An 11,208-nucleotide genomic window follows, 5' to 3' on the forward strand; every position below is an offset into this window, starting at 1 on the left:
ACTCTTGCCCACGGGGCTCCCATGTCGCAGTCCCTCCGGCCCCAGGGTCCCCCACGCCTCGCCCCAGCTCCACCTGCTGGAGCCCAGCTCTCTCCTCTCACATTCCTCAGGTGGAAGTCACTCCTTCCCTCCCTGGGGCGAAGTCATCCCAGCCGGCTGTCTGTCAGTGCACCTGTGAGGGAGAGGGCCGGGCGGACGAGGTGGGCTGTGGCCTGGGAGAACAGGGACGCAGGGAGCACAGAAGGATCCTGTGGTCACGAGTGCAGCGTTCCTGGGTGCCCAGCCCTGGCCCCAATCGCTGAGCTGCCACTGTGCCGTTGCGCCCAGAGAGGGACGGGGAGCCCCAGGGCCTCGCTGAGGGGTTAGAGATGCCACGGGGCTGCCTGGGTTTGAATGCCACCCAGCAGCGTGACAATGGCAGGGGTGTGTGTGTCCCAAATCCCAACAGGCCGGAGAAATGGAGCGGACCGCAGTGGGACCCCACCCACTGGGGGTGCAGTCTCCCTCTGCCTGTGTTTCTGGTGGGCACACACACCCGCTGGAGCTTGAGGTGCACTAGTGAGGGACACTGTTCCCTGGCCCAGAGCGCCCGCTGTCACCCTAGCCCCAGCCTTCACTCTGAAGGCTCAGCCTCTGCCTGCTAGCCAGCCATGGCCACAGGGCGGTCACTGCCTCTGCGTGTGGCCGCCTGGACCTTGAAGGCCCCTTCCTCTCTCTCCCTCACTCCTGCCCACCCACCAGTCCTCAGCTCCCTCCATTCCCACCTCTCCCAGGACGGGGCCCAGGTCGGTTTCTTCAGCTGAGCATGCAGAGACCTGAATGGGGGTACTGACAGCCGGCAGCCCGAGTCCGCATGCAGGTGCTGACCTCTGTCCTTGTCTTCCAGGAGGAGGAGCAGGACTGGGACAGTGAGACAGGCCCACCCCAAGCAGGGCCTGAAGAAGAGGACGGTGAGTGGGACCCGGCCTCAACCCACCTCTCTGGCTCACTGTTGGGCTGGACTGCGCCGTGCTTCATAGAGCCGGGTTTGGGGCTGGCGGGGCAGCAGCCCAGGGTACGCAGCACAAGCGCAGCCTCCCTCCGGTGCCTTGCCTTCCTGCAGCCCCCTCTCCCACACCGCCTGGCCCCTTCCGTCTAAGCTTCATCTACAAACGTAAGCCATTTCCAGATACCAGGGGCCCATCTCGTGACCAAACCAAGCCTGTCTCTTCCCGCAGTAGCCCGTAACTCCCCTCCATGACCACGCCCTGCATTTCTCTGCAATATCGCTGACCTAATTTACGGAGACCAGGCCGCTGCCCGCGCTTTCTCCAGAATAAAGGCCGCAGAGGGAGCATCTGCTTTCTGGGCAGGGTCTGCTAACTGAGACTTCCCCTGCCGCCAGAAGAGAAAGGAGCCACCAACACCAGGGAGGAATGGGACGAACTCTGCTGCCAGAGCGGGAGCGGGCAGTGGCAGACGGTGGGCCTCCGGGGTAGATCCTCGCTCGCCACTGTTTTCCCCAGGCCGTCCTGGAGCCAGGGACTCCCTGCAACTGTGGCACTGGGACCTGTCCCTGCCACATGGCCGGAGACAGCTGCAGGGTGCCAGGATCCTAATAGTGGCCTGAAATTCCTAAGCCGAGGTGGGAGGCCCCTGGGCAAGGCCAAGGGCAGCCTTGCAGGACCTCTTCCTGCTATGGCGGCTGCAGGCACAGCCCCGCCGAGCCTCAGTGTCCTGACCTCTCCCCCGCCACCTCTGCCTTCCCGTGGCAGGGGGGGGGCCTCCCCCCAACACACACGCTGCCTGTGACTAAGGGAAAGCCTTTCGAAGCCGTTTGTTCCGCCTGGCTTGGAAAACAAAGCTAATCAGACCTGCCCTGTGAACTGAAACCTGGCCGAGCACCAAGCTGGCAGAAATATTTCTTTTATTTGTCAAAAAGCATGGCAACACAATAGCCCTAATGTTGAGGCTGATGGTTTCTCTTTGTCAGTGACTTCTCTCGAGTCCAAGTGAGCGCTGGTCGCGAGCTCACTCTGCCCTGGGTTCCATGTGACTCCTCCGCAGTCACAAGGCAGGCAGGATATGCGGGCTTGTGGTGACCACCGGCCAGGCCACTGGCTCCTCGGGGACGGACGCAGTGCTCTGAGCACTGGGACTGGGCTTTTCAGGATTGCTTCTAGGTCTATGGCCTCATCAGTCCAGACCTGGCTGCTCTAAATCCTGGTTCCCAGGGCCCAGCAGTTCCCAGAGCACCTTCCCTGTTCAGCACTTTGGCCAGGCAGCTAAGCCGGAGGGGAGAGTTGGCCAGCAATGCTAGGGCTCCAGGGGGAGCGAGAAGATTGACCCCATTTCTGCCCCAACCCCCCAGCTCCCACCTCACCCTGAAGAAGAGCCCTGGCTTCCCCTGGCAGCCTCGCCTCCTCCCGACCCCTACCCCCCCCACCCGGCCCCACTGTGGGGCCTTCTTTCCACTGCCTCTTGCTGTCTTCGGGCCCTCCAGGCAGGGCCATCCTGAACCTTTGCTTGTTCCCCACCTGTAAAACCCTCTCTGACCTCCCGATTTCAACTTCCAAGAGCCCCTTCCCACCTCTGATCCTGACCTACAGAGCTCGGGGCCAGCTGCACACCGTGTCTGTCCATCATTCATGTGTGTGTGAAACTCAGCGTTAAGCCCCAGCACCTAGAATCGTGCTTAGTAAATATTTGTATGATGAATGCAGAGCAAATTAATCCTTGTACGGATGTGGCAGCTGCTTCTTAGGGAATGCTATGGCCCTGGGCATTTGGCTGGGTGAGGTAGGCAACCAGCCAGCTTTCTCCTAAGCCAAGGGTTTGACGGAGGAAACACAACCCCCGCAACCTAGTGTTGGCTTTGAGTTTACACCCGTACCCCCCTTCCATTTGTCCAACAACCCTAATCTGAGAGGCCTTTTCTTCCCCTAAAGCCCATCTGATAGCAGAGCCCAGCTGAGCAGGGGGCTGGGGGGGTCAAGGCAGCCTGGCTCCTCCTGTGGCCAGACAGGATGTAGAGACGAATGAGATCCCTGACACCTGACAGGGAAGCTTCTAGAATAACAAGGAGACACCTGCGTGCTTGGCAATCTCGCACTCCTGTCACTCACTCTCCATACTTGGTGGTTCGGTGAGACTAGCTGGCCAGCCTGTGCCCCCAGGACTCTGCCTGGCACATGCTGGGTCAGGGGCCACTGAGGGCAGAGCTTCCCTGCTCAGGATACCTGGCCATTCCGCCCTGCCCTCCTGCCCTACCTCCCCGGCCCGCGTGCCCAGCCTGAGCTGCATGCTCTGCATCACCCGTCCCGGCTCCTGTCGTGTGTGTGCGCGGGCAGACATGGGGTCTGCTCGCGGGCACTGGCAAGTCTGGCCAGGCTGCCAGGAATGCGTGACAAATGCCATAGCACCCACATGTCCACTCGGGGCAGGGCCTGCCTCCACAGCCAGGAGGAGGCGGTCCTGGATGGAGCCAGACATTCTGAGGATTGCTTCTAGGTCTATGGCCTCATCAGTCCAGACCTGGCTGGGAGGGAGCGGTTTCTCTCTGGGGGTCTTGGAGCGGTTTCTCTCTGAGGGTCTTGGTTTTGTCTGTGTCCCGCCTTCAGGGCTGAGGCCCTGGGACAAGAAGGGTTGCCACCCTCCGAGAAATGCCCAGATACCAAGCTGGCTCTGGGGGGTGCAGGGGCCTGCTATCTCTATTGCAGGGTGTCTCCCTGACCCAGGTGGTTCTTCGGAAACTGAGAGAAAGCGGGCCCTGCGTGTGGGAGGGGCCCATCCTGGAAGCGGGGCGCAGCCTCACGGTCTCCTCGGTCTCCTCTCCGCAGGAGAGACCTTCTCCTTTAAATACAGCCCCGGGAAGCTGAGGGGGAACCAGTACAAGAAGATGATGACCAAGGACGAACTGGAGGAGGAGCAGAGGTCAGCAGGGCCCTTCCCAGGATGGCGGCCCTCCTTCCCCGTGCCCCATGGCACCCTCCGCACCCCTGCCCCCTCCTGTACTCAGTACTTGGCCAGGCTCAGACACCCCAAGGTGGTCCCTAGGGCAGTCAGGAGGAAGCAGCTGGTGACTGGGGGAGGGCGGCCGAGCCCATTTCTTGCACTCACCCTCCCCGGAAAGGAATGAGAGCCAGAAGGAGCCTGGGGCAGACCTGTCTGACCGCTTAGCATGGACTCCATGACAAAGCCCATCCACATCGCAGGACAGGGCGGGGCTCCTGGTGCTCATCACGAGCCCCTCCCTCCCAGCCCACCCTGCCCTCCCCTGCCCTGCTGTTTGATCTCTTCTGCTCCACGGGGTCCCAGCTGCGCGCTTCCCTGGACATTTCCTCTCAACCCCCCTGTCAGGCTAAGCAGTGCCTGGGAAGTGGCAACGGGCCATGGGGAAGCACCGGGTCCGAAGCAAGCCCAGCTGCCTTTCCTTGGGCAGGGCAGCCTGGGTTCCTGCGCTTAAAGCAGATGCCTGAACAGAAGCCGCACTGCATGCTGAGCTCGCAGTCTGGGTGGCCGCGGGGCTTATTTCGGAATGCAGGGCTTACCCTTCCGTGGGCATCCTCCCAGGTCAGGACTCCTCTGCTGAGAGCCCCACCTCCCGCCAGTGCTGGCCTCAGCTCTTCGACCTGGACAGGAAGGCACTACCCCATGGGGCAGGAGGGAGGCCTTGTGCACAGCAGGGGGAGACCCTCCAGTGAGCCCTCCAAGACCCTCCAGGGCCCCCCCCAAGACCCTCCAGGGCCCCGTGCAGGTGCTGATGTGCTGCCTCGTGGTGTGACCCAACTTGCTGCCTTTATATTTCAGGATTGAGCTGACCTCTGACCTCACTTCCCTGTAGCAAGTTCCTTAGGTCCTGAGCCACAAATATTCTTGCAAATCCTTTTGGTAAGGAGATTGACTTCCTAGACTAGCTGTCTGCTAATGTGTCTCCAACAACTGACTCAGACTGAGCCTCCCCTCCTCCACCGCCTTCATAACCAATTAATACACCTCCCCCCACACCCATCTCATCCTCAAGCTCCAGGGAGGAGTCCAGTGCCTCGTTTGCAGGGACAGGGGTTCTTGGAGGCTAAGTTAAGTCCGTGCGTGCCTACAAGGCCTGCTGGTTGGGGTGCAAGTGTGCCCTTGTGAGGCTGGGGGAACATGGCCCCTGGGACCGTGGGGGCTGAGGGCTGCGATGTGGGCCACAGCCAGGTAACTAACTGCTGTGGCTCTGTCTCAGCAGACGGTGAGGCTGCTGATTGAACAATGCACACAGATGCCCTGAGGATGGTCTGTGTGCCCGCTGGGGGGTGGACTGCAGCTGGGGCCACGTCCAGCCACGCTGCTTGCTGGGTCAGCACTCCCGGCCCACGCGGCGCTTGTCTGCTTCCCTGTGGTTCGGCTGCTTGGGGGCTATGACCGCAGAGCTGAGTCGCTGTGACAGAGACCATACAGCCCACAGAGCCCCACAGAGCCTCACGCAGGACGTGGCCCTTTAGGGTAAAATTTGCAGCCCAGGCTGGCCCCAGAGACTAGCTGTTGAAGGAGCCACATCCCACGTGGCTGACCAGTTTCAACGACTTGGTACCAGGCATGTGTGCTCCACTCCCAAAGCATAGAGAAAGGACTGTGGCGTGACCACGGCCCATGGGGGCTTCTCCCGCCCCCTCTCTCTTCCCCTCTGGTGAGCACACATGCCCCGTGGCAATAGTAGTAATTGAAGAGATCATTTTCAGCCCCTGGGCCAAAGGATGAGGAAGGCTTGGCATGCGCGCCATCCTCAGAGGCCCCCGTGGACAGAACCTCAGCCCACTCTGTCTGCCCCATGGTGTAGAGCGTGGGTCTGGAGGCACTGTTAGGGCAGAGGGGCCTGGGGCCAGCAGATGGCGTGGTCATATCACTGGACTCCCACATGGCCATCTGCGGTTTGAGTCCCAGACCCGATGGCTTGAAAATCACACCGGGCACGTGTGCAAGACCCTGGGAGGAAAATAGACAAGGGATGGTGGCTCAACCATCCTCCCTGAGGGGGGTGATTTCTCGCTTTCCCTTTCACTGTCTCTGTCTCTCTCTCTAGCGAGTACACTTGCCCTAAGCCAAAAATCTCTTAAAACAAAGAACAGGGGGACCAGCTACAGGACAAGTTAGCCTCAGAGATGGGAAAGGGACCCCTCCTCTGTTACTTTCTGAGCGTAGACACTCTTGCCCAGGAGAGCCTTCCCCACGAGGCCTTCAGGGGTCTTGAGACCCCTGAAGTCACACTTGGCTGTCCTTGGAAGTCACACTTGGCTCTTGGGGTGAGGGAGGAATTCCCCACTCCTTGTCCCCCTTCATGCAGCAGTTGGCACTACGTGCCTAAGCTGAGGAGGGGCAGTTGAGCTTCAGAGGGTGGGCTGGAGTGCACGCTCATCCCGTTACCTCCCTCCCCCAGCATGCCTGTGACGTCGGCTGCTTCCTCCTGCCCCGCGTGTGGTCAGCCCTGGTGGCCTTGCCTGGCCTGCCCCTCCCCATGCCCCTCACGTGGGGGTGCTTGGGGATGCAGAGGCTGGTCGGCCTGGCTTTGTCTTTCCTCAGGGCCTGGGAGAGCTAGTGCCTACAGGACAGTCCTGGCCCCCACTGAGTCCAGGGGACTGCCCTTGAGGTGTCATGTGGAAACCACGCGTGTTCTCGTCAGAGCACTAAAACCACACGCCAGTGAGCACCTCCGGATTCTTTCCCCTGAACTCCGCTCCTGTTTCCATTCCCTTTCTAGCCCTGGAGGCCCAGTCGAGTTGAGAGCTAGTTAACAGATAAATGCTCACCTGCCCTCACTGACCAGTTCAGCCGGATATCGGATCTGGAGTCTAAATCGCAGTGCCTACCCGTTCCAGCATCCCTGGGAGGACGCAGGGCTGACCAGTACAAGGCCCCAAACTAGCTGCCCCACGTGCTGAGCTGGGCGTTCCTGTTCCCAGCCTTAGACAATTACGAATCCAGTCCCTTGCCCAGGGCGAGAGGGGCAGAGGGCCGCTCGGCAGTGCTGTGGCAGCTGCTGCCAAAGCCCTGCTCATCCCTGTCCACCCACCTGGTCTCCCCTCTGGACTCGAGACTCACAAGTCTCACCTGCCCTCGCCTTGCATCTGGGGATCCCTGGGTTCCTGCCATAGCTTCTGTGGGGTGTGTTTGCAGGCTGGTGACAGCTCCCTCAGCAGGAGGCCTCCCCTTGCCCTCCAGAGCTAAGAAAGCTGGTGAGACTTGAGACTTGGGTGCTCTGTAGCTTGCCAGGTGAAAGAAAGAAGCACACCTGTGTGCTCCTGGTCGCCAGCTTTCTCCCGGGCCCAGAGGCTGAACTGGGGCCCATGCCCTTTCACTTGTAGGGTCCCAGGACTTCTAGAAAGCGCGGACTCTAGTGGAAGGTGTTTTTTATGGCACAATGGGAAGGGGAGGAAGCCGTAGAGGCACCGTGACTGTGGGGTGGCTCCGATCCTTCCACCTGGTACATCCAGAGGACGGACCTGCCCTGTGAATTTTTGGCTCTGGCTGGAAATGCATTTTGACTCCACTCTCCAGGAGAGGGCGCCAGAGGAACAAAATCCGAACCCGCGCGCTGTCCCTACTCCGGTGGACGAAAATAAAAGGTGGTCCCTCCCTGGCTTCATCTGGAGAAGCAGGTGTCGGAGGGTACCATAGCCCCAGAGGGAGTTCCGGCGAGGGCCCGGAATTATCCAGGGTGCTGGGAACCTCATCGGTGCGCCCTCACAGCAGGGATCGGAGAGGCCCAGCGACCCCAGCCACCTTAAATGCTCAGAGGCCAAGGCTGAGGCTGGTCTCTGCCTAGCGGGGAGGAGGGTGGAGGAGGGTGAGAGCACGGCCAGGTGTTTGAGAAACCTGCATCTCATGCAGCTTCTGCAATTCCAAACACTCCTTCCTGGTCCCTGCTTCCCTTTCCCTCTCCCATGGGACTCGTAAGATGCAGCGAGTACAATAAATGATCTTTTCTTCCTATTTCTCTTTACAGAACCGAAGAATAATGAAGTTATCCTTAGTCTCCTCCTAAAGGCTTTTCTTTTTGGCATCTTAAAAGCTTCAGATTAAATGGAGCCCCCCAGAAAAGATCCCATGCGGGCTCCCAGGTGCATCCTGCCTCCATAAAGGTCGTCAGTCAGGATCAGCCTCCCTCGCAGGGCTCTCCCTCGCAGGGTCTCATGACTGCTTGGGCTTGGCCCTGGTCGCGGGTCACTTTGTTAAGCTGAAGGGCTTTAGGAGTCTGAGCTCAGGCCCCGGACTGGGTCATTCTTCCTCCTCAGATTGCTCCCCTTAGCACCCTCGCCTCTTATAGCACCCCATTACCACCTCACGGAAGCCACACCTCGCCAGGCGTGGGTGGGGCTCCCGCTCCTGCCCCCACCCACTGCCCTCTCGCTCTGGCTAGCTGTGGAGATGAGAGACTCCATGTCGATTCTGCACAGCAGAGTCCGCGCTGGTACTGGCCTGACCCTCGCCCTTATTTCTTATGTGGAGGAGGCTCGAATCAGCCCTCTTGTTCCTAAGAAGCCTTTTCACCCACGTTCTTACCAGCTCAGCCAAACCTCCACTTCGCTTTGGCAGAAGCAATAATAATAGTGTTAGCCTCGAAACAATTTCCTGACTATGCCTTTTCCTAGAAGTTTTTATAGATGAGTTAGAACTTTGCCAAGTGATCAGATCAAGATCAGATTAGTTTTTGAAATTTTATATTTGACAATATTTATACGATTCCGAACTAATTTGCAGTTCTTAGATGCGTTGGTTAAAATGTGTTTTTTTTTTTTTTTTTTTTTTAAAGCAGTAAGTTTATAGAAAGATTTTCCACTTAATGGAAGACTGGGAAATGCCCAACATCAGCCCCTAGGGCAGGCGTTCCTGGTTCTCCAGTGTAAAACTTCAGGTCCAGGGCTTAGGACCGAACAGGCAGCAAAGCAACAGCCACACCTGTGACACTGCCACGGAAGAGCAGAGTATTAGTGTCCCCGCAGCAATAGCCATGCCCTTGCCTAAGCCGAGATCCTGTCTATACAGTACAGTCATGAGGCTTGTCTGGAAACTTGCCGAACGTGGCTTGTGGGCACCAGGCCTCGTGTCCTCCCGATGGCTTAGACTTCTGTCTCTGTTCAGTCCAAATAAACTCTGAGTAGATGACTTTGATTACTGTGTGTTTTTGCAGTTTGCTTTTAAAAATATAATCCTTTGAACTCATTAAAATTGGAGCTTGCTTTCATTTTGAGGCCTGTTGGTCTCTGGCAGAGTATGAATTCATCTGTCCACCCTGTTAAAAATGTGTGGGACCAGCAGATGGCATAATGGTTTACAGAGTCGCCAATGGTCCCATGTAGTGGACTGTGGTTCAAGTCCTGGACCTGGCCATTTAAAACACACCAGGAGTGTGTGCGTGTGTGCCCCAAATCCTGAGAGGAATAAATGGAGGAGAAGGGACTGTGGCATGGCCATCCCCCCTGGGGGGTGATTTCCTGTTTTCTGTCTCTCTGTCTCTCCAGTGAGCACATGTGCCCGATAGCAAAACTCTCCCCCTCACTCTTTAAAAAAAAAGTATATATATATATACACAACAGTTACCACCATCAAAACCACAGAGGGACAGCAGGTAGCATAGTGTTAAGGTGTTGAATCCCTCATGGCCAACGCTATGGTTCAAGTCCTGGTCCTCGTAGATTGAAAAACATGTCTGGCATTGGGACCAGCGGTTAGCATAATGGCTATGTTGCTGGACTTCCCACGTAGTAGACCGCGATTCGAGTCCCGGACCTAGCAGCTTAAACTCATGCTGGGCGCATGTGCATGCGTGCCCAAGATCCCGAGGGAGAATGGAGAAGAAGGGATTGCGGCATGGCCATCCCCCCTGGGGGGTGACTTCTCACTTTCTGTCTCTTTGTCTCTCTCTGTCTGGCGAGCGCACGGAGCGCCCGCCCCCTTAAAAAAAAACCCCCAAAAAAAAAAAAAAAAGCCATGTCTGGCACATGTACATAGATGCCCAAAATCCCAAGAGAATAGAGAAATAACTTCAGCCATGGCCCTGCTTCCTGGGGGTGATTTATTTATTTATTTATTTATTTATTTATTTATTTATTTAGAGAGGTTTTTGCTATAGAGCATGTGCGCTCACCAGAAAAAGAGACAGAAAGCAAGAAATCCCCCTCCAGGGGGGATGGCCACGCCATGATCCCTTCTCCTCCATCCTCCTCTCAGGGATCTTGGGCACGCACGCACACAAGCCCAGTGTGAGTTTAAGCCACTGAGTCCGGGACTTGAACCTCGGTGGACTACATGGGAGTCTCACAACATAGCCATTATGCCAACTGCTGATCCCTGATTTCTCATTTTCTGTCTCCAGCAAAAAAGAAACCCACGCAGAATGTTTGTTTTGCTTGGGAATGCGCCCATGAACATGTGCATGGCGATTCCTCTGAGGAGCCCCGCCCCACCCTTCTGCACACAGGAGGCCTCACAGATACTAAGCATGTATCGTAGGCCCTCTCCTCTCCAAATGGGGCAACTGCAGAGATGACGTTCCCGGGATGGTGAAGGAGGCTGAGATCGGGACTTCGGTATTTCAACTTCTAAATGCCGCTTTAGACAGAAAACCGTGCTGGGCGGAAGATCGTGGGCTCAAAGGACGATTATAGCAGAGGGCCATCCTGGAGACAGTTGAGACCGCGCTCTAGGCAGGGGAGGGCATGCTGGTGCTACAGGCCCACTATGGTGGTCCCATAAGGTGTACAGCAGACCCTTTACATTCTCTGAACGTGCCCAGGCAGGGGTGTGGTGTGGAGGGCCAGAATCGCAGAAGCAAGAAACAGGGGCAGTGAGATAGGGCCAGGCCGTGGTGTTCAACCCTGCCAGCAAACACAGGCACCAGAGGAATAAAAGCACACTGTCGTCCGGCTGTGCCAGTTGCACCCCACCCTTTCCTGTATGCCGCGGGCGTCGTCCTGCACTGGCCAGATGATGTGGCTGAGCCTCATAAAGATAAGAGAGTATCACCCCACCCATTGGGCCTGCAGGGGGTGGTGTGCAAGGTTAAGGCCGTCCTCCCCACACCTCCTCCCTGGTAAGGACAGGGCCACCACCCGCCATAGGGTCAGAAAAGGTGGCCCTCTCTTTGAGCAGAAAAAGCCCATAGGCCAGATTTCAGGCCCCCTCTGCCCCCTTGCCGGGTCCCTTGGGTTCATGCCTATGCCCTCTCCTTTCCCAGCCAGGGCTGCAGCT

The 11,208-nt window shown here is 57.7% G+C and overlaps 1 protein-coding gene across 1 annotated transcript in view; it reads left to right on the forward strand.

Moving 5' to 3' along the window:
- The window catches only part of MXRA7 (matrix remodeling associated 7), a gene marked incomplete at its 5' end in the record, with an annotated part of 34,587 nt that overhangs the window by 21,741 nt on the left and 1,638 nt on the right, over window positions 1-11,208 (forward strand). Inside the window, 2 exon segments of the mRNA XM_014586756.2 lie at window positions 890-950; window positions 3,819-3,912. Coding sequence (XP_014442242.1) covers window positions 890-950; window positions 3,819-3,912 — 155 coding nt within the window.

The sequence above is a fragment of the Tupaia chinensis genome, unplaced genomic scaffold (genome assembly GCF_000334495.1).
Source record: "Tupaia chinensis unplaced genomic scaffold, TupChi_1.0 Scaffold000159_1, whole genome shotgun sequence".
In the NCBI taxonomy this organism is placed as follows: domain Eukaryota; kingdom Metazoa; phylum Chordata; class Mammalia; order Scandentia; family Tupaiidae; genus Tupaia; species Tupaia belangeri.